The sequence below is a fragment of the Gossypium hirsutum genome, chromosome D05, assembly GCF_007990345.1.
Source record: "Gossypium hirsutum isolate 1008001.06 chromosome D05, Gossypium_hirsutum_v2.1, whole genome shotgun sequence".
Taxonomy (NCBI): Eukaryota; Viridiplantae; Streptophyta; class Magnoliopsida; order Malvales; family Malvaceae; genus Gossypium; species Gossypium hirsutum.
This window is the reverse complement of record NC_053441.1, coordinates 12,659,968-12,681,936: the sequence shown is the minus strand read 5'-3', so window position 1 is coordinate 12,681,936 and position 21,969 is coordinate 12,659,968. Positions and strand designations below refer to the sequence as shown.

At 35.3% G+C, this 21,969-nt stretch overlaps 3 protein-coding genes and 1 long non-coding RNA gene across 18 annotated transcripts; 1 reads left to right on the top strand and 3 right to left on the bottom strand.

Annotated features, from left to right (window-relative positions):
• Positions 1-6,171: 6,171 nt before the first annotated feature.
• LOC121217723 (uncharacterized) lies at positions 6,172-6,549 on the bottom strand. Its single transcript, XR_005913907.1, has 2 exons — positions 6,507-6,549; positions 6,172-6,409 (listed from the first exon to the last, which is right to left on the bottom strand). It is a non-coding gene; the product is annotated as an uncharacterized lncRNA (long non-coding RNA).
• A 738-nt stretch (positions 6,550-7,287) lies between these two features.
• Positions 7,288-11,302, top strand: LOC107906003 (E3 ubiquitin-protein ligase RNF216). Of its 15 annotated transcripts, none has more exons than XM_016832824.2 (6): positions 7,313-7,538; positions 7,703-7,739; positions 7,942-8,011; positions 8,220-8,719; positions 9,333-10,093; positions 10,656-11,302. In XM_016832824.2, exons 4-6 carry the CDS (start codon positions 8,300-8,302, stop codon positions 11,035-11,037), a joined length of 1,563 nt encoding a protein of 520 aa, XP_016688313.2. In that variant the 5' UTR covers positions 7,313-7,538; positions 7,703-7,739; positions 7,942-8,011; positions 8,220-8,299; the 3' UTR covers positions 11,038-11,302. The 15 variants fall into 15 exon arrangements, with proteins under 15 accessions (XP_016688306.2, XP_016688312.2, XP_016688310.2 ...); XM_041093813.1 differs by having other exon boundaries at positions 7,875-8,011; XM_016832819.2 differs by having other exon boundaries at positions 7,666-7,739.
• Positions 11,303-12,553: 1,251 nt separating this feature from the next.
• Positions 12,554-15,152, bottom strand: LOC107906004 (O-fucosyltransferase 23). The gene is made up of 2 exons (XM_016832827.2): positions 14,686-15,152; positions 12,554-14,388 (listed from the first exon to the last, which is right to left on the bottom strand). Exon 2 carries the CDS (start codon positions 14,215-14,217, stop codon positions 12,868-12,870), a length of 1,350 nt encoding a protein of 449 aa, XP_016688316.2. The 5' UTR covers positions 14,218-14,388; positions 14,686-15,152; the 3' UTR covers positions 12,554-12,867.
• A 5,415-nt stretch (positions 15,153-20,567) lies between these two features.
• Positions 20,568-21,679, bottom strand: LOC107903208 (egg cell-secreted protein 1.1). Its single transcript, XM_016829250.2, has one exon. It carries the CDS (start codon positions 21,028-21,030, stop codon positions 20,617-20,619), a length of 414 nt encoding a protein of 137 aa, XP_016684739.1. The 5' UTR covers positions 21,031-21,679; the 3' UTR covers positions 20,568-20,616.
• Between the last annotated feature and the right edge of the window lie 290 nt (positions 21,680-21,969).

Here is a 21,969-nt window from a genome sequence, read left to right as displayed (position 1 = left end):
TCATAAGCAATATTATGGATTTTCGGTGGAGTGTCCTGCGGGCCTAAAGAAATCTAAGGTCCAACCTCACTACGTGGCGCAAAACATGATACAAGCCCCTTTGACCTTAAATTGTCCTTGGGTTTCCTCTTGAGGAGACATTGAGCTACCTATTTTCCTGATGGCCACATGCCATAGAATAGCTCACTCGCAGTAAGGAAGTTCCACCAGCTAATCAAGGCGAGGGGGCAGTGGGAAGTTCACATTGTTTCATTATCCCCTAAATAGCACAAGAGCTTTTACAGCTCCACCCTCGTGAAACATTTTTTCTTTAAAGTTCTCACAAGGAACATTTTTTTAAAATTTTCTTAAGGAAACACTAAAATGTTTGAAATAAGGACATTTTTCCTACTTGCCCCTCCAAGGCCATCTTGAGGCTTCTCCAAGCACACTTGACTCACGCTTGAGAACCCATTATGTTGCTTGCATGATGTTCATCTCACTTGGCTCACCATCAAGGACCATGAATCCTATGGCACTAGGTCTCATCATAGCACAGCTGGATAATGATACATTGTAATTGTTAACATTAATGGAAGACAATTAATAATGGTTGCCATTAACATTAATGGGAGACAATCAATAATGACAACCACCAACTTTGGAAAAGTGGCAAGGGATAATTTTTTTTTGTCCTTGAGATAATGGGCTATTTATTGTTTGGTCCTTGAACCTCAACTATAAATAGGCCTTCTCATTTCTCATTTCAATCATCCCAACCAATCTTTCTCTCTTAGTTTTCTCTCTTCTCCCATTTGAAAATTCTCAAGGAATTCTATTTGTTTGTAATATTGTGAAGATAGTAAAGTTATCATATGGTGTTAGTGCCCGAGGACGTAGGTATAATTTACCGAACCTCGTTAAAACTCTTGTGTTCTTTCTTGTCCTATTTTTCTTTCAATATTTGAGGGTATAATAGTAATATTTAATTGTGCTATTAAATTACTATAGAAGGGATATTCTGACTAAGGAAAGACTTGGTATTTAAGAGATCCATGTGATCCACCTCTCTTCCCTGGGAATTGAACTTTGTGTGATTTTTTAGTACAATAATTTACACGCTTCCGACCCTATTGGAACAACAAGTGGTATCAAGAGCCGAAGGTTAATCGTAGTATGCTCTGTGGTTGCAGTTTGAACTGATCTTCCACATCAGAAAAGATTTCCTTAGGTATATTGAAAGATTATGGAAAAAACGGTCGGTGTAGGAGCTTCAACATCGTCCATGTGGACAAGACCGACAATTGCAAATGCAAGATTGGCCGTGGAGATCTTTGATGGCACGGGCCATTTTGGTATGTGGCAAAGTGAGGTTCTAGATGCCCTTTTTCAGCAGGGTCTAGACATTGCCATTGATGAAGAGAAACCAGATGATGTACATGAGAAAGATTGGAAGGCGATCAATCGGTTGGCATGTGGCACAATTCGATCATGCCTTTCTCGAGAGCAGAGGTATGCTTTTTCAAAGGAGACTTCTGCAAATAAGTTGTGGGTGGCACTTGAAGAAAATTTTTTGAAGAAAAACAGTCAAAATAAGCTCCACTTGAAGAAAAGACTGTTTCGCTTCACATACGTCTCAAGTACCACAATGAATGATCACATCACCAAATTTAATCAGTTAGTCACTGATTTGCTGAATATGGATGAGACATTCAAAGATGAAGATTTGGCTTTGATGCTGTTGGGGTCACTTCCTGAGGAGTTTGAGTTCCTAGAAACTACTCTACTTCATGGCAGGAGTGATATATCTTTGAGCGAAGTCTGTGCGGCCTTATACAGTTATGAACAGAGAAAGAAGGACAAACAGAAAAACTCAATCAGAGATACAGAAGCTTTAGTAGTCCGAGGTCGTTCATACACTCGGAAGAAAACTCAAAAGGGGAGATCAAAGTCAAAGTCCAGACTCGGGAAAGATGAATGTGCTTTTTGTCATGAGAAAGGCCACTGGAAGAAAAATTGTCCAAAGCTGAAGAATAAGGGAAAAGCTGCTGTAGATGCTTGTGTTGCTAAGCATGATACTAGTGACTCTGAACTATCACTGGTTGCATCATCGTCGTCGTTCCATTCAGATGAGTGGATATTGGATTCGGGTTGTACCTATCATATGTCCCCTAACCGGGAGTGGTTCTCTGATTTAGTAGAACTAAATGGAGGAGTTGTTTATATGGGCAATGACAATACCTGTAAAACTGTTGGGATAGGTTCAATCCAATTAAAGAATAAAGATGGATCAACCAGAGTTCTGACTGATGTTCGGTACGTGCCCAGTTTGAAGAAAAATCTCATCTCATTGGGAGCCTTGGAATCCAATGGTTCAGTTGTTACTATGAGAGATGGGGTTTTGAAAGTGACATCTGGCGCACTTGTGATATTGAAGGGCATCAGGAAAAATAACTTGTATTACTACCAAGGTAGTACAGTTATTGGAGCAGTCGCTGCAGCTTCCGGTAACAAAGACTTGGACTCAATGCAGTTGTGGCATATGAAGTTGGGACATGCCAGCGAAAAATCCTTGCAAATTCTGGCAAAGCAAGGATTGTTGAAAGGTGCAAAGGCTTGCAAATTAAAATTTTGTGAGCACTGTGTTCTGGGAAAGTAAAAGAGAGTGAAATTCGGCACTGCTATCCATAATACAAAAGGTATTTTGGAATATATTCACTCAGATGTGTGGGGGCCTTCCAAAACACCTTCGTTGGGAGGAAAACACTACTTTGTTACTTTTGTTGATGACTTTTCTAGAAGAGTTTGGGTGTATACCATGAAAACTAAAGATGAAGTGCTTGGAGTTTTTCTTAAATAGAAAACTATGATCGAAAACCAGACTGGCAAGAAAATCAGGCGGCTTAGGACGGACAATGGAGGGGAATATAAAAGTGATCCGTTCTTCGATGTGTGCCAAGAGTATGGTATTGTTCGACACTTCACAGTTAGGGATACACCACAACAGAATGGAGTGGCAGAGCGTATGAATCAAACATTGCTGGAGAAAGTTCGATGTATGTTGTCCAATGCTGGGTTGGGCAAGCAATTTTGGGCTGAGGCTGTGACATACGCTGGCCATCTTGTTAATCGTTTGCCATCATTTGCATTAGAAAGAAAAACTCCTATGGAGGTATGGTCTGGAAAATCGGCTACAGATTATGATTCCTTACATGTGTTTGGAACCACTGCATATTACCATGTGAAGGAGTCAAAGTTAGATCCGAGGGCAAAGAAAGCTCTCTTTATGGGAATCACTTCTGGAGTGAAGGGATTTCGTCTTTGGTGCTTAAGCACAAAGAAAATGATCTGTAGCAGAGATGTTACATTTGATGAATCTGCCACATTGAAAAAAGGTAGCAGATAAAGATATTCAGACGAGCAATACTCCACAGCAGGTGGAGTGTACTCCAAAACAGGTGGAGTTTGAGCAGATGGGGATTTGCCCAGTTAATAAGTCTAATTCTCCAGCCACAATGGAAGAATTAGAGGTTGAAGAGGTTCTGACCCAAGAACCACTAAGTATACCAGAACCAGTTGCAGTTGCAAGGCCACGGAGAGAAATTCGTAAACCTGCTCGATTTACTGATATGGTGGCCTACGCCCTTCCCATTGTTGATGATATTCCTATCACTTATCAAGAAGCAATGCAAAGCTTAGAAAGTGATAAATGGAAAAGCGCCATGGATGAAGAAATGCAGTCTCTCCGGAAGAACAATACTTGGGAGTTGGCGCAATTACCGAAAGGTAAAAGGGCAATCGGATGCAAGTGGGTATTCGCAAAGAAAGATGGATCTCCTAGCAAGAAGGATATTCGCTACAAGGCAAGATTGGTAGCTAAAGGCTACGCTCAGAAGGAGGAAATTGACTACAATGATGTATTTTCCCCTATTGTGAAGCATTCCTCCATTAGAATTTTGTTGGCCTTGGTAGCACAGTTGAATTTGGAGCTAGCTCAACTTGATGTTAAGACGGCTTTCTTGCATGGTGAGTTAGAAGAGGAGATCTATATGACTCAGCCCAAAGGATACACAGATGCTGGTGGTAGAAATTGGGTTTGTAAGCTGAACAAATCGCTATATGGATTGAAGCAATCCCGAGGCAGTGGTACAAGCGATTTGATAGCTTTATGAGAAGGCAGAAGTACACAAGAAGCAAATATGACAATTGTGTATATTTGCAGAAGCTGCATGACGGATCTTTCATTTATCTACTCTTGTATGTTGATGATATGTTAATCGCTTCGAAGAGCCAAAATGAGATAGATAAGCTGAAGGCTCAGTTGAATCAAGAGTTCGAGATGAAAGATCTAGGTGAGGCCAAGAAGATTCTCGGCATGGAGATAAGTAGAGATAGACCGAGAGGCAAGCTCTGTTTAAATCAGAAGCAATATCTGAAAAAGGTATTACAACGTTTTGGTGTAAATGAAAACACAAAACATGTAAGTACCCCACTTGCTTCTCATTTGAAACTTAGTGCTCAATTATCTCCGAAAACTGAAGAAGAAAGAGAATATATGGCGAAAGTCCCATATGCTAATGCAGTTGGGAGTTTGATGTATGCGATGGTGTGTACGAGGCCTGACATTTCACAAGCTGTTGGAGTTGTGAGCAGGTATATGCATGATCCTGGAAAAGGACATTGGCAAGCTGTGAAATGGATTCTACGGTATCTTCGAAAAACTGTAGATGTTGGTTTAATTTTTGAACAGGATGAAGCACTTGGTCAGTTTGTAGTTGGATATGTTGATTCCGACTTTGCTGGTGATTTAGATAAACGTCGTTCAACTACGGGGTATCTGTTTACTCTTGCGAAAGCCCCAGTGAGTTGGAAGTCTACCTTACAGTCTACAGTAGCTGTGTCTACTATAGAGGCAGAATATATGGCAGTTACAGAAGCTGTTAAGGAGGCTATTTGGCTTAATGGATTGTTGAAAGACTTAGGAGTTGTTCAAAGTCACATAAGTTTATATTGTGACAGTCAGAGCGCTATTCATTTAGCGAAAAATCAAGTCTATCATTCAAGAACCAAGCATATCGACGTAAGATATCACTTTGTGCGGGAAGTCTTTGAAAAAGGAAAAATTCTACTTCAGAAGATTCCGACAGCAGATAATCCCGCAGATATGATGACCAAGGTGGTAACAACAATCAAGTTTAATCATTGTTTGAACTTGATTAACATCCTGAGAATTTGAGCACCTTCAGGTGTATGGTGCTTGAGAGCGCATTTGTAGGCACTACAAAAGATAGCTTTATCGAATTTGGGGAGTTGAAGGAAGTGTGTGAAGATGTGATTATCCTAATCAAATCTTCAAGGTGGAGATTGTTAACATTAATGGAAGACAATTAATAATGGTTGCCATTAACATTAATGGGAGACAATCAATAATGACAACCACCAACTTTGGAAAAGTGGCAAGGGATAATTTTTTTTTGTCCTTGAGATAATGGGCTATTTATTGTTTGGTCCTTGAACCTCAACTATAAATAGGCCTTCTCATTTCTCATTTCAATCATCCCAACCAATCTTTCTCTCTTAGTTTTCTCTCTTCTCCCATTTGAGAATTCTCAAGGAATTCTATTTGTTTGTAATATTGTGAAGATAGTAAAGTTATCATCTGGTGTTAGTGCCCGAGGACGTAGGTATAATTTACCGAACCTCGTTAAAACTCTTGTGTTCTTTCTTGTCCTATTTTTCTTTCAATATTTGAGGGTATAATAGTAGTATTTAATTGTGCTATTAAATTACTATAGAAGGGATATTCTGACTAAGGAAAGACTTGGTATTTAAGAGATCCATGTGATCCACCTCTCTTCCCTGGGAATTGAACTTTGTGTGATTTTTTAGTACAATAATTTACACGCTTCCGACCCTATTGGAACAACAGTAATTACTTTTAGAACCTTAACCAACTTAGTTAAAGCGAAAGAGTTGTGTATCGCTACAATTATTTTAATCATAGCATACCACCACAGTACTTACCGTGGAGTGTAAACCCATTAAAGCATCAAAATTGAGTTTAAATGTAAAGTAGGGGTTCATTTACAGAAAACAAAAGAAGCTTAAATATCGATAGAACATAAAATTAAAATAAACATTAAAAGAAAATAAATAAAGAAAACAAAGAATATGAAACAAGACATCGTAGCATTTAAAGTGAATCAGTCTTCTCGTATATTGATAATAGTTGAATAGAATAATCCGAAAAAAACTCTAATGACACAAAATTAAAAAAAAACTGTAAAGATATTAGAAAACTCCTAATATCCAAAGAATAACTCGATCAAATTTACGTGGTTGATCATTCCGGAACGGAATCAATTCCCCAACCCACGATCAACGCAACACAACCCGTCTGGTCTGCAAGCTTGTTTTATTCACAGATCAACTGCAATTTGGTCAAACAATCATTTGATTTATAATATTTGTATTTAGGAATTTACAATATTTAATAAAAAATAGTAAAATAATCAGACGCGGATTACCAGATAATAAAATGATGGTGTCATTTTTCAACCTGCTTCAGTTCCACTTTTGCAGGTTTATTTTATTCCTAGAAAAGATAAATAAAATATTATATTATGGCCTAGGGGGTTGAAAATGTCAAAACAGTCGCATATTTTTCTCATAAACCAGACAAAACCCCATGTGCATTGATTTCTTAAGCCTATGTTTTATCTTTCTGGTTGAAAGAATCTTACTTGTTTATTGCATTATCCAATAGTTCTTTTATTTTTTTTATTCTACGATAAAATGACAAAACCCTTTAGTTTTATTAGGTGGATTGAATTAGACTTGCGATGATAAAAGGTTGAAATTCTTGTTTTCATATTTCAATTTTCATCCTTTCTTTTAAAAATGCCTAAAGAAAACATATTAGTACTGAATTGTTTTTCTTTACACCACCAAAATCAAGATTGAGATAAAATTGTACACAACCATTACTCATTTTACAAATGCTGAAAACCATTAAAAAATTGAGACAACATGATTTCTTATTTTTAATGCAAATTTCAACCATACCCAGATTTTCTATTCCCTTTGGTAAAAAAATAACAATTAACGATAAGACGAAGCTTAAATTATCTATAACAGCAAGAAACAATAATCATATAACTCAATTTGCGCTAAGGTTTTAGCAAATTTTAATCAAGAGAGTAAATTTGAACATTGTCATGTGACACTATTGGGAACTGTAAAAGCTAATCTGTATCTAAGTAAAAAAGAATAAAAGAATGTCAGCAAAGCTAAAAAAAAAAAAACCCTCAAAAAATAAAGGTCCTTCCTTTTCTCTTACGCCATGAAACAAACAGCAAATAATTGGTTTTTTTTTCCTTCTTTTTCTTTCCAAATAATGATCCTTAATCTTAATTTACGGTATAATATAAAATATAGAAAAACAAAAGGAAAAAGAAAACTAAGCTAAAAACAGATTTGAGAGAACAAAGAAGGAAAAGAACACACAGAGAGATGATTCTATCTACTCTATACCAAAGCTTTGATCTTCTGTCCCAAAGGTAACTCCTTTTTTTTTTCCGTTTGTTTGAGTACCTTTTTTTTTAGTTTAATTCTCTCCCGTTTAGGGTTTCATTTGCTAAAAATGAATCTTTTTTTATTATATTGTTTTTTTCCTTTGCTTGTCAGAGATTAGGGTTTTTAATAATACTCTTTCACATGACAGCCATAAATTCCCCTTCCATACAAAGTTCCAAGACATGGTATGGAAGTTTCACTTCATTTGGTTGATAATCCACTTTTATTTATTTCTTTATTTTGTATAATATATTTTCTGTAGTTTTGTGGAAAATAATGAAGGGGTTCATTTTAAAGTAGGTTTAACCTTTTTTTTTCAGTTCTGGGGTTAATGGATTATTGATGTTGATTCTTTCTGAAGTGCCAAATTTTAATTATTTTGGTCAGAGCTTGGAGCTTTGAATTGATCTGTTGATGGGTATTTTTTAGATTCTGATTTGGAATCAGGAACTTGAAGGTGAACTTTTTGTTTGTGGATTTCCTTTTGTGGTTTCAGCTGGATTTTGGTGATAAAATCTGGGTTCTTGGTCAATTTCTTTAATGGCTTCTTTGGATTTTGTTCTCGAAAAATGAGCTAGAAAAGATCACTCCTTTTCTTTTCTTTTCTTAATGACTTGTAAATTGAGATGCATTTTTCCTTTTTGAACCTTAATGGTTGGGCTTAGGTTTGGATATTGATAATTACTTGAAGTATAAAGAGCAGCGGAGATTGTTTCAAATATTTGGAGGAGTTGGTCTTGGAAAAATGGAGGATCAAGAAGTTTTACCGGATGATATCTCTGTATCCTTAGTTAGGGGAGTTAGGGCCGAAGAAGATGAGGAAGACTTTCAGAGCTGTTGTGAAGATGATGAGGTATGGAAGGACAATGAAGAGGTGGCGAAAGAGGAAGAAAAGAAAGAGCTTGATGAATTTTCAGTGAAGATGTTCTTCAAGGGCATCTCTTTAGCTGAAACTGGGGACTCTAGTTCTGGGTTTTCAGGAATTGGGGTGGTCATGGAGAGATCAGCCAGTAGCCCTGTTATTCAAGTGCAGAAAAAGCTTGACTTTTATGTTGAGGAATCTGTGGCTGATTATTTAGCCTTAATGGATGGTTTGACAGAGGCTATGCAGAACAAAATTCGCCGAGTATATGCTTTTACTGATTCCGCATTGCTACATGATCAGGTCAGTTATGATTGGCAATTTGGCATCCTTGTAATGTTCTTTTGGTATCAAGCATTTAAGAAGTTACTTTCATCATATGATATCAGAAAGTTTTCCTATAATATGAACTTCCATTTTTTTTTGTCTGGCCACACTATACAAAAGCTTCTTTTCCTTTATTTGAACAGCTGCAGGTTCACATTGTATCTGTTTTTTTCCTTTAAAGAAAACTTCTGGAGTTAAATGATTTTGCTAATATGGCTCCTGATATGATACTTGGAACTTTCAGCTTTCTAGTATGCTGAAAATTTGGTAGCTTGAGTTTTGAAGTCTTCAAAGCTAGTGCTAGTATCACCCTTGTAACCGTTATCTGTTTAATGTTATAATCAGCTAAATGCAAACTGTGTGTCCAATCATTTATGGCTTAATGCTGAAAAGTTTTGGTTATCTCTGAAATCATAGAACTTAAGAAAAAAAAGAATTAGTAGTTGCTTATGATGAATCACTGGAGGGGAAAAAAATCCTTAATGATTATTTTATAGACAGAAAGTCTGAAGTTTATAATCTTTATTGTAACCCTGAATAGCTTTTATGTTATACCTTGAATTAGCTTACTGACATGAATTTCTGGCAGATTACATGTGAGGAGAACCTTGATAATCCACTTTTGATGGCGTTAAGGGAAAGAGTCATGGAACATTCCCGTAATTTGGAAGAGTTTGTCCTGAAACTTGTTCCAAGCACCGATCTTTTGAGGCCATTGCAGCTAGCCCAAGTAGCAATAGGAGTTGTTTCTTCTCCTGCCAAGGGTGATAAATCACTTCAATATTGTTCTATTTGCTTTGAGGACAAGCCATCATTGATGATGATCACCATGAAGTGTTCCCATAGATTCTGTTCCCATTGTATGAGAACTCATGTAGATGGTAAACTGCAGTCGTCCAAAGTTCCAATCAGGTGCCCTCAGTCACAATGCAAATATTACATCTCCACTGCTGAGTGTAGATCATTTCTTCCTCTTGCTTCCTATGAGTCTTTAGAAAGAGCACAAGCAGAAGCAAATGTTCTTCACTCAGATGGAATATACTGTCCTTATCCAAATTGTTCTGTCTTGCTTGATCCTCGTGAATGCTTATCAACTAGGGCAAGTTCATCTAGTCAATCAGACAATAGCTGTGTTGAGTGCCCTGTTTGTCAAAGGTTTATATGCGTGGAATGTGGAGTTTCGTGGCATTCATCAATGAGTTGTGAAATGTATCAGAACCTCCCACTTGAGGAAAGAGATGCTGCAGACATCACCTTGCATCGCTTGGCACAAAACAAGAGGTGGAGACGATGCCAGCAGTGCCGTAGGATGATTGAACTTGCTCAAGGTTGTTATCACATGACATGCTGGTAAGTCCATCTTCTTGTGGTCTTACTATTAGTTGTTGGAATACTTTGATGCCAACCTTCTTGCTTTTAATCATTATATTGGTTGCAATTTCTTGCTTGCTACTTGGCAACTAATTGCTGCACCTGAACCTAGTCACAGGCCATGCAGCTTGTACCATTTTGGAATTGTAGTGTTGTTCTTTTTTTTGTGACAGCATTGATCTTATCGTATGCACACCTCCCTTTGATTAGATTATATTTATGGGAACTTGGTTGGAGCTCTGACATGATCAGGTGGCAAGAGAGACCTTTTATGTTGGAAGGGTCCACTGATGTTTGGACTTAAAAACTTTGTTGTGTATGTTTGGACCGTTCTTTGGCCCCATGATATGACCAAATCATCCATGACTTAGCCAACTTGATTTCCTTTGATTATACAGTTTGGCATGGTTTTGTCCGGTTCTTGTTTGTCTATGTGTGAAGAAGTGTATTTGTATGTTTTGTTCACACGTGCAATTGAGGCATATATGACTTCATTTTTACATTGGTTTGATGTTCAATATGCTTCATGTCTCCTTTTCAGGTGTGGGCACGAGTTCTGTTATTCTTGTGGTGCCGAGTACAGGGACAGCCAGCAGACCTGTCAATGCGCCTTTTGGGATGAAGACAACTCTGAAGGCTTGGCCACCCATTCTGTCCAAGAATCGGAACAATGGGCTTGGGAGACTTTCAATTCACTCCCTATGCTCATGGATGCATACTCAGACCAAGAAAGATCACAGCTGGCACTAATCCAAAGGTTCCTTGCTGGGGGTTTCAGTCTTAGTGAGCATCATCCATATCAATCACCACCCCGCTGTACGGATTCATATGTGGATGCCATGAAGGACCTCCGTCAGCTTCCTTGGCTCGAGAGATTTGTCTCTGTAATAAGTGACAACTACTACGAAGACTATATCCAATGAAGCTGTGTAGATGATTCCAATGTTAGGTAATAAGTTGCTTATCAGTCCAACAAGGTTTACAATAGAGCTCAAGAGTTTCTCACTCTATTGGCTCCATTTTCATTTACACAAATTCCTATGTGGTTCTTGTTGCATAAGAGCTGAAGCAAAGATTCTGTGCATGTTAGTTGCTTTCTACCTGAAAGAAAAAGAAAGATAATAGGGTAAACACTTATTGATGTCACCAGATTGAAAAAAGTTAATGAAACAAATCATCTTTTCAATCTTTTTGGTTTCTCTGAGGCCGTTAATGGTTATTGTTGCCCACTTAAAAAAATTTCAGTTTAGTCTTCAAGTTCAAGAGATGGAAAAGTTAACTGTGATATGAATGGCTATGTTGGTTTTAGCATGACTTTGTTTCAATTGCTCCCTTACCCCTATCGGCAGCCGCCTGATCCAGTGATCATTTTAGCAAAGCTAGCTGTCCATAGGCTTACTAATAAGAGTTCAATTTTTAAGTCCCCCAGGTCTCATTTAGCAAGCAACACAAGAGAGCTTCTCAGACAACAAGCCTTTGTTTTCTGTTGGCTTTTACATAATACGGCTTTCTAATCTGTGGCTACTCGTGCATTTTCATTTTGAGCAGCTCTCCGTATGGATAGCCTTCATACTTTGAACCCCAAAACCATGTCCTCGCATTTCAAAGTATTCACCACACTTGACGTAGAAAAACCATGGTACCATGTTGCTCGAAAGCCAAATTCTACTAAGATATGCCACCGGCCACCCATATTTAAATGTTACAAATTATTTTTTCTTGTTCTTGTTACAGCTGGGCACGAATGAACTTCACTTGAGTATGTTAATGGCCCATGAAACTACATTGACAAACAGATATTACACTATGTTAGCCCCCAAAATGAGGAGAGTGATTAAGACGGAGGATCCAATCTAGGTAAAATTTTTGACACCCTTTTTTCTCAGTTTCTCTCCAATTCTGATTTCACGAACTGTAAAATATATACACGGAAATCGATGACCAGACCCCTCTTTGACAAATGGGAAAACAAGAGAAAATTAGCCTGCTATTATTGCTATTAAAATATAACACAAGACAGCAAGAAAGTGTTGTAAAGAGACTGATATTCGGCAAAAGAAAAAAAAAAGGACATAATAATATATTTTGATAGAAAGCATGAAAATTCTTGTTTTAATCATAATTCATAACTGGATTATTGAGCCCGAAAAGATGGACCGTCTTGGCCAATGTTGGACCTACACGATGGAAAAAAGTAAGCAAAAATATAATTCTTTGATTGTAATGGAGGCAAGTGGCAACAACGTGTGGTCCTTCACTTTACCTTTTCCACTCTGTTCCTATCCTTGAATGGCGGTAACAACAAAGTGGATTAATAACTAAAGCAAATGATCACCAAAATCATCATAATTCTCGTTTAATTCAGTGACAATATTCAGGTTGGCAAAGCAGGAAACCAAATAAAACAAGATTAGTTTGCAAGTAACCTTACAACAGGAATTGGTGAAAGCTTTAAAGACTATTTTTTCATTTGTAAACACAAACCAAGAACAGGTAACCAAATAAAGTTTTATGAGGATATTTAGCTGAAAAAGAAAGATAATAAATCTATGGACAATGGCTTCAACATAATAAATACGTTCTCTGTAAACAATAAGATATATCAGACACCAAAATTACAAAAACGAAAACTGTACCCTATTTCAGTATTCAGCTGTATCAAGATACGCCTCTTCACCTGCTTCTCTTTACAGTGTATATACGAGCATCATCAACATGGCGAACTGCAGTAGAAAATTGTATGCCATAAACTTTCAACATGTGATTGCATTAGAACCATAACTAATTGCTTGGAGAGTTGAATCAGACATGTTAGTCATCCATTTCTGAGGACCGTTTGATTCCCCTAATATGTTGTACGCATAAGACGGCCACCTAACATCGATGTCGCATGACCTTGTGATGCCCATTCTCTTCATCTTTTGTGTTCTCTCAAGAACTACGAGGCTAGAAAATGTGGAAAAACTGTTGCCAACAAAAATATCGGCCCTCGAGCACACCTCATAGTCGATTGCCGACTGAATTAGATATGGATGCTTCTTGTAAATCCCATCAACACCTAATTTCTTCTTCTCAAAAGGAAGCAACCCTTTCTTCCAACCACTCAATATTGAAGAATCATTGAGGAGACTATCGGCAACAGCAAGATACACAACAGTGGGAGATTCTGAGCTGACAATGTTCCCCACTCTTTCTATGATTTCTTGTTTGCTACTACATATTTGGTTTACGCCTGATCGTTGCTCTAACTTCTTACAGTGAATCATCCAGTCTATTTCTACCCTCATATGGACTGCAATGTAAGGGGCTGTTGCCGTTGAAGAACTCTCTGTGTTGGCATCGAAATCGCTTTGTATCATCTCGGTTTTGCTCCTATGCTTTTTTCCTATCTGCCTAATCTTGGACACAACTTTATCTGCTTCCTTCGATATCTCATCAACCAAAACTAAGCACTCAAAGACCCTTGCATAGTCCTCGACAGGCCAATGATCATGCCAAAGAAATGGATTCTTTCCTACAATTCTAATCACTTCATGCTCATCAACATGACCCCTGCTGCTTTGCTTCAAGTGCTCCATGTCTCTCTCAACTGTCCACTTTCTTCCACTCCCCTTTTGGAGATCATATATTCCAGTCTGATTCATAAGATCCGAGTAACGACCCAATTGCACGAACCCCTTACAAAGTGAATTGAACTTATCGAATTGGAAGACTTTATCGAAGGAAATAGGCTGCAAGCGGTCAATTTCCTTATAGAAAAGTGAAGCACTTAAGCTAGGCATCAAAAGAGTTCGGTTCAGCATTCTAGCAGTCAAACAAGCTCTTGCAAATGCTATCTTCTGGTTATTTAGTCCCCAAACAATTTGAGGAACCTCCAAATACTTGTCCCTACGAATCCCTTCATCATGGGAGTTTAACAACAAAGAGTGGCTTAGAATCAAGTCCAGGTTGTTCCATTCAATCACACCATAGCCAGAAAATGAATGGAGCAACACAGCTCTGAGAAACAGAACCATGGTGACCAGTGCAAGACATATGTAAGTTAGAGAAGTCAACTGGCAGCCGATTAACCTCGAAAGCTTACTTTTAGAGGACAAGTCCATTTGAAATTCACAAACTTACAGCCCTATCATAACCCAACTCATTGAAAAAGGTCCATAGAAGAATTCAAGAACAGATTTAGAACATACCAAGTCCTACAATCACAATAACCTTGGGAATTGATGGTATATAGAGTTGAGAAGACACCAAATATGTCGCTTTGAGTTTAGAATCTACACAATTCAGAAAAGAATTCATCGTTAGTATCCATTTAAGCTTGACAAAAAATGATAAAAATTGCATTCTTGATTCATAAGTCTAAAGCAAACTCAATTCAACACTAGGAAGGAGGAGAAGAAGAAAAGTAAAAAACTTGGATGAGAAATGTAAAGCCAAGATTAATCCCTCGTGATACCATACGACAACAATTCAAAAGACCAATGAAGCATCTCTTTTTAAGCCTAACAAATTTAACAAAAGAAACCCAAGAGACAGTCCAGAAGATGATGTTATTGAGTAAAAGTTCTTACCCTGCTTTGAATTCTGCAGAAATCAAAATATGGTGACCAAAGGAGTAAAAAACCCCAAGAAGGAAAAGGAAACAATCCTAAACAAAAGGAATTTACATGTGATGATCACGAATGAGAAAGAACCCACAAAACACTGAATTCTCATGAACCAAAAGCGAGACGGCCCATCACCGTCATGACAACATGAACAAGTGATTGAAAAAACGTGTCCTTTTTTCCTTCTTATTTTTCAATAATAAAAAACAAAGAGAGTAGGAATCGACGAAATATAATATAACAGGTAGGAATCCACGAAATAGAGTATAATATAATACAAATGTTGGATGGATAATTGTGTGAAAATAGCAAACAAACAAGCAAAAGTGCAAAGCAGTCAGAAGAGATCAGGGTGGGGAAAAAATTATATGATTTGATAAATGCACTTTAACCGTCTCATCACAAAATAAAAGCCAAAAAAAGAAAACTACATCACAAACAAACAACGCTTCCTTCGTCTCTTTTAGCCTATGTATGAAAATCAATTAATATCTGGTCCATAATGTGTGCCTACCCTATATGCATAAAAAAAAAAAAGAAATTTCACCAATTTTGTTGGCCAGTGGTATCTGTTGACAGTTGGGATCCGGGGCCTGGTTTTGTCTGTACATTCTAGTGAGTTCTGAGTTGGAAATAAAATATGGGAATTATAAGTTTCGATATTATAAAAAATAATGTACTTCAGCGTATTCGAAACTATGTCTTTCTGTGTAACAAAACTAATTTGACTTCCAAAATCAATTGGTTAAAGATAAATGTATGAATTAATCGTTATAAATCTCGAATAAAAATTGGTTTAATCACAAATATAGTTGATTTCAATTTGAATGTAATTTCTTTTATTCTCGTAGTTTCATTATAGTTGGTAACCTCCAATAGATAAATCATTCTAAACAACTAATACATTACAAAATATAGGTAAAAGGAATATTAGCATATTACATTGTAATAATTATTTGTTAGTTTAAATGGTATGGCAACTCATGATCCATAATCTAAAGTCAAAAACGTGGGCTGGAAGGAAGGAAGGTAGGTAGGACCTTTTTGTTATTACATATGTCTATTATTTACAACCCAAAATTCATTTATTTTAAACATATTTCTATTGGCTTTCCATTATTCAGCGAAAACTTTCAGTATTTATAAGATAGTTTACATTAATGTTTTAAGAGATGTTAGATTAAAAAGAAAATGAAAAACAGGTTTTGGTCATCTATTCTTTGCTGAGATGAGAAGCAGTGTGGAGGGTGGTGGACCATTGAGGTTGTGAAATTGGGGAGTCTGAAGCGTTAAAGAATGTAGAAGAAGAAAGTTTAGAGATGAAAACGATGGGTGTCCGTGTCGCATGCGAGAGGTGTCTTTTTTGGGATGTTGTCAATACATGGGAGCACACTTGTAGAGTATTTTCCGGATGAAAACTGACACATCCGAATCTCGCTCTGCTCCATGTGCCTTTTTCTTTATTGGGCTTGGTAAAGTCTTATAGGTCTTTTTGTTAGGCAAGGCAGGGGCATGTCCCAAAAACTAAAGTGAAACTGTACCTTCAAACCAAAACTTGGCTCACATTTCTAGGCGTTGGCCAAATTAAATGCCCGAAATTGGATGTTTGGTGGGGGCTCCCTTTTAGCTCCTATGGCAGCTTTTAAACCCCCCCCTTCAAAATTTCCTTTTTGGCTGTAGAATCTTTGCTCTTTTCCTCCCAAATATGCCATTTCACATGTAACATGACTCAGAATTCACACCAGTCCCTTGGTAATTTGCCCATAATCCTTGTAATTTTTTTATACAAGTGAACAATTTGTCATTATAGATTAGTTTTGGGCATATTTATGGAATATTTTTTAATGATAGGGAGCAAAGGTTTAGAGATTCAGGGTCCGTTTGTTTATATGTAAAAGGTTTTACGGAAAATATTTTTTATATTTTTCTGTGTTTGTTTCACAGAAAACAACTTGGTCAACGGAAAATGACTTATAGGTCAACGGAAAATAAGACTTACTCTTTTGAAAAGCGTAAGTCATTTTTTGAAAAAGAGCTTATCAATAGATAATTTTACTTTTATATAAAAATTAACTTAAATCAAAATTAATATTATTATATTGATAATAAAATTTATTTTTATTTTTAAAAATATTTAAAATATTAATATAAAATATTATATTTTTTAATATTATTAAACATACGTATTTAATTATTTATATTTAGTCATATAATAAATTATTAATATAATTAATATAATTAATTATTTTTAATAAATTATTTAATATTTAAATTTTATTTTAATAGTAAATTTTAAAAATAATAATTTTAAATAATATTATTCATATATTATTGAAAATATCAATATTAATATTTTAATACTAAATATTTATTATAATTATAAATATATTAATAATAAATATTTTGTTGTATAAATGTTAAAATATGTCATAAGTCTATATACTCTTTACAAATTTGCAATTTAGTTTCTGTAATTTTATTGTCAAGAATTTAGTCCCTCTACTTTTCAGATTTGAAAATCAAGTCCAACTGCTGACATATTGTTAGTTTTTTTTGTCAATTTTGTTAATGTCACATTTTAAAATAAAAAAATACTCAGTTGGTAGTCATGCAACTAAAAAATAATCGTTGCAATGAACCTAAATTTAATAAAATATTTTTAATATATGTAAAAACAATGTAAAATATAAAATTACAAATATAAAATAAACTCAATTAAACAATGAAAAAATAAAAAAAAATCTCAAATGTATGTTCCTTTAATTGAAAACGACTTTTATGAAATATTTTTAAAATCTGCCAAACAAAAGAAAATATTCTACACAGATTCATCCAAACACCAGAAAATATTAGCTTTTCCAGAAAAGTAAGTCATTTTCTAGAAATCATTTTCCGGAAACCATTTTCAGTGAAACAAACGGAGCCTCAATCAAAACTTTTATGCCATACAACACAATACTTTTCTCATTAGGTCAGAGATTGTTGACTATGAAATAATTATATAATCACCCTTTTCTTCGACTCAAAAAGGAAAATTACTACCAAATACCATTCATATTTATCTTTGCTAAGATTTGATTCAACAATTGAAGCAATTGCCTGATTTTAGCCATACAAAAGAGTAAAATAATATTACTATTCATTTATAGTATTATTGTAGGGGACATTCTGTATGGTAACCCCCCCCCTCCTTTCCCTAATAGAAAGGAATCATTTGCTAAAGGAAAGGCAACAAACAAGTTATTCCTATATTTCAATACTCAACTATAACCCTGCGAACTCGTGATACACAATGCTGTGTGCTTAGATAGGGAAATTCCCATGATCTTTGGATGAAGCTAAACACACCTTTTAATACATCGTGGTTCTTGGGTTTACTTTATGTAACTTGATCCGGACTTGTGGGTGGATTATACAAATGGTGGAACATGTGCAACGATAAAGGCATAAAAGTCTGGCTTGCATTTTCATCTAAGCGGAACGCTGGCATAGTCTTCCTTTATTAATTAATTCTTGTTCAAGTTGAGGAATAGAGTTCCAGAGAGGAGCAAATGTAGGTCAGTATGCTTAAATAAATACAATGCCACCTTTAATTTCACCATCCTTTTCACCTGAGGACATGCCAAGCTCCAGGTTATATCCCCACGGCTAGACTTAAATTAAAGGTCACGAAAGGTTGGTTAATATACACATGCCTATGCTGTGAAGTTCAGAATATTGAAGTCAAACCTTGATGAAAGATGGACATACATATAAGAAACACAGCATTCTCGATAGACACAAAACGAAATCTCACTGAATAATTCATGCTGTGGATGTATTAATAGAGAATTGCCCCCCCAAAAAATTATTGATCTCACAAGAACAAAGAAAGAAGGGTGGAATTCAAGTTTTACAGACACGCGAATGACCGATGAAGCACACTGGGAGAATTAACAGAATTTTACAAAATGAAGGTTTTAAAAGATGAATTACCAAAAAATTCATGGTTGTTGTAATATTGGATTAATTCATGGTTGTTGGATTAATTTTACCAACATTGAAAGCTCTCCGTTAGTACAAAAGTGTATTATGTGCAACATGTCCCATATTACAACAATTAATCCAATAGGAACCAATGGTGTTAGATGGTGATAAAACAATTTAAATACTATTCCACTATCCAAACAACCATGAATTCTTAGTTCCTAGGATAAAAGAAAACAGTAAAAAAGCATTGAAACAACTATTCAATTTGCAGAAGCAAGGTACCTTATGCAGGATGGTCTTTTGACTTCTAACTTAGTAGCAAAACTCAGTGAAGCCACTGAAAAAAATGCTTCATATCCAGCAACTATTTATAGTATTTTAATAACTATAATGAATGGGTGTAATTAATCAAAAGATAAATCTTTTGGTCATTGGTCAAAAGTTATATGATTTTATTTTTTTAAAAAAAGAATTATAACTATTCAAAAAATATTATTTGAATAGTTACAAAATTAAATGAATAACTATAAATAGGAATGAGATTTCATTTGAAAATCATATCAACAAATTCTAATATTCTTTCTTTCCTTCCTTCATTTTCTAGTATTATTAGATTATTCTATAAAGTATTACTGCAGAAATCATTTGTAGAAATTGAGTTTTTTTGTTATACATTGCTCAGTGCAAAACACAAATAGATTGAGTTTAATTTGTTTAGAACTCATTTGCACACCGAAAGTAGGTGGGAGCGAATATAACCTTAAAGATAGTGGCTTGATTAACGCTTTGGAGCCTGTCCTATTTCTTCTTTTTCTGTTCGAGTTTCGATTGTGTGTTCGAGATTTTCCTTACCGAAGTTTTGAACTAACAAATACAAGCATACCCAGATAAAAAGATGAATGTTGGAAAAATATCGGTTCATTGACCCATTTTACCGAACTGATAGAGATAGATACTGCCACTCAAAATCGAAACTTTTACATGCTCAACGAAAAAGTACCTTCTTCGTTGAAAAACCAAGAATTTCTAAGGAATCCATAAATTGAAAAGGTTTAAACTTTCTTCAAAGTTAAGCTTCTGTTATTTGCAATTCTCCTCTTCCTCACAACAAAATGACCAAATTTTATAAGTATGTACATTGTTGAAATGACTGGGCAAAAAACCCCTATTCAAATGGGCCATGAATCTCAGACCATACAGGGCTTCACATTATATTTTATGGGCTTTGGAAGCCTTCTTTGTTTTCCCTTTTTTTTCTTTTTAATTTTCTTAATCTTTTAATCGTATTTATATTAAGAGTTTTATGTATGTACAGATTAATTGGATGTATTAATTAAAATATATTAAATTATTTTATATTAAAATTTATTTATTTATGGTAAAAATTAAGATTTATTTATATATACATAAAATATGATAAAGAAATTAAAAGATTATAGGTATGTACAAATACATGATACCTTAAAAGATAAAAGTAATCCATAAATAATGGTTAAAAAGTTAGAAAGGGAATTTTTTTTTCATAAATTTAAATTTAAAAATTAAATATTTACAATTTAAAATATAAATAAAATTATTATATGTATCTTAATATAATTTATTATGCTTTGTATAAAGTTATACGCAATACCTTGAAAAAAATCCAACCAACATACAATTGTCATCCTTGTCCTCATATGTATTTTCATAAGTTTTATTTATATTATGTTTTAATATGTAAATAAAAATTTAAAATTTTAATCTATTTATAATTTTACTTGTCTTAAAACATGGATTAATTTTATATTTAATTTTTTTATGGATTATGTTATATTAAATATATATATGATTTCATTCATAATTGTAACAAAATGCAAACATTGAAATACGCAATGAAGAAATTAATAATCTTCATGTTATTTCATTATTAGATAACAGATGATCAGCTTAGGGATTAAATAAGTTCGAGGAACCAATTTCATCAGTAAGGGCGATGGATGGCGGTGATCGATCATCTTCATGGTCGCAGTAACCTTCAATAACGTGGGACTCTTCAGCAGTAAAGCCTAATGCATCGATCATGGTCGACCAGCATAGGTGGCTTATAGTACGAATCGCTAGGCAACAGCTTTTCCCTATTTCGGTCTCACCATTCAGGAAGAACATAATAAGCTCTCCAGTGCATGATTGAAGCTGAATCAATGAGCTCCAGCAGTCGGGTGATTCCTCATCCAGTTTCAATCGAGCCAACAGATCGCTTGTTGTTGTCTTAGGGAGGTCCAACGGCCTTGCCTTAGCCATGAAAAGCAAGCTCGATAGCAACAGCAATGCAAAAAAGAAGACCCTGAACGTGGAACCCATTTCTTAGAGATATAGACAAGTAATTGGGGTAGAAATAGATTGATGATAAGATGAGGAAAAAGACTGGGAATTGTTGTGGCTTATATAGGGATGGCGACATTGATGATGGAAAACAAAGGAATCTTAAAAGACCTTTTGCCTGTATTAGTAGGAAGAAGCTGATGAGACTCATCAGTTTTGCTTCTTCAATTACATATGTTCACTACATTGCATTAAAAGATGTTAAAACCATTTGATTTAACCAGCAGTTACTTAAAACTTTCTCTCTCTCTCTCTTGTCCTTTCAAATCCATTTACTCTCTTGAAATCCTATATAATCAAAACTTAACTAAAAGACAAGTTTCTGTGGTTTGGATGGAAATTTCTGCAGTACACAGGTAAAAGCAAAAGACGTGAAATGAAATGAATATGTTAAGAGTTTTCATAAATTTTCTGTATAAGATCAGTGATTTTCTGAACATTATTAGATTTAAAACTGTTCTGGTTTTCTTCTAACTTGAAGATAATCAATTAAAATAAGTTGAGGAAACCCCAATCCTATGAACTGCAATTCTATGTAAGAAATGAGAATGCACCACATTTTCATGAACTCCCCTTAGATGAGTTTAGTAAAAGATATTCTAGATTATGAGCAAAGTTGAGGCTGTTGTTCTTGATGTTTAGTTGCTGAAAGCTTGAGCTCACATGGTTAAAAGATGCTATTTCCATCCGTCCCCTTTACCTAGAAACGAACCGTACCATTGGGTGCCTGCCATTTCTTAGATCTGAGCTAAGATTCATCTACTAGGAATTAGTGATTGAACTTTGAATTTGGCGTCTGGCAATTGTCAACTTGCTAGAACTATTCACCAGTGAGTGACCCCATTACTTGGATGCCTTCGAGTTTAAATCTCACATTATTGTTTTGCGACCATTTAGAATAAGTCATGTGAGGCTGGG

Excerpts from the sequence above, each read along its gene's own strand:
- LOC107903208 (XM_016829250.2), bottom strand. The coding sequence starts at position 21,030 with ATGGGTTCCACGTTCAGGGTCTTCTTTTTTGCATTGCTGTTGCTATCG.
- LOC107906004 (XM_016832827.2), bottom strand. The coding sequence starts at position 14,217 with ATGGACTTGTCCTCTAAAAGTAAGCTTTCGAGGTTAATCGGCTGCCAG.
- LOC107906003 (XM_016832817.2), top strand. The coding sequence starts at position 8,300 with ATGGAGGATCAAGAAGTTTTACCGGATGATATCTCTGTATCCTTAGTT. Across the intron at positions 8,720-9,332 it reads CCGCATTGCTACATGATCAG|ATTACATGTGAGGAGAACCT; the intron begins GTCAGTTATGAT and ends AATTTCTGGCAG. Across the intron at positions 10,094-10,655 it reads TGTTATCACATGACATGCTG|GTGTGGGCACGAGTTCTGTT; the intron begins GTAAGTCCATCT and ends TCTCCTTTTCAG.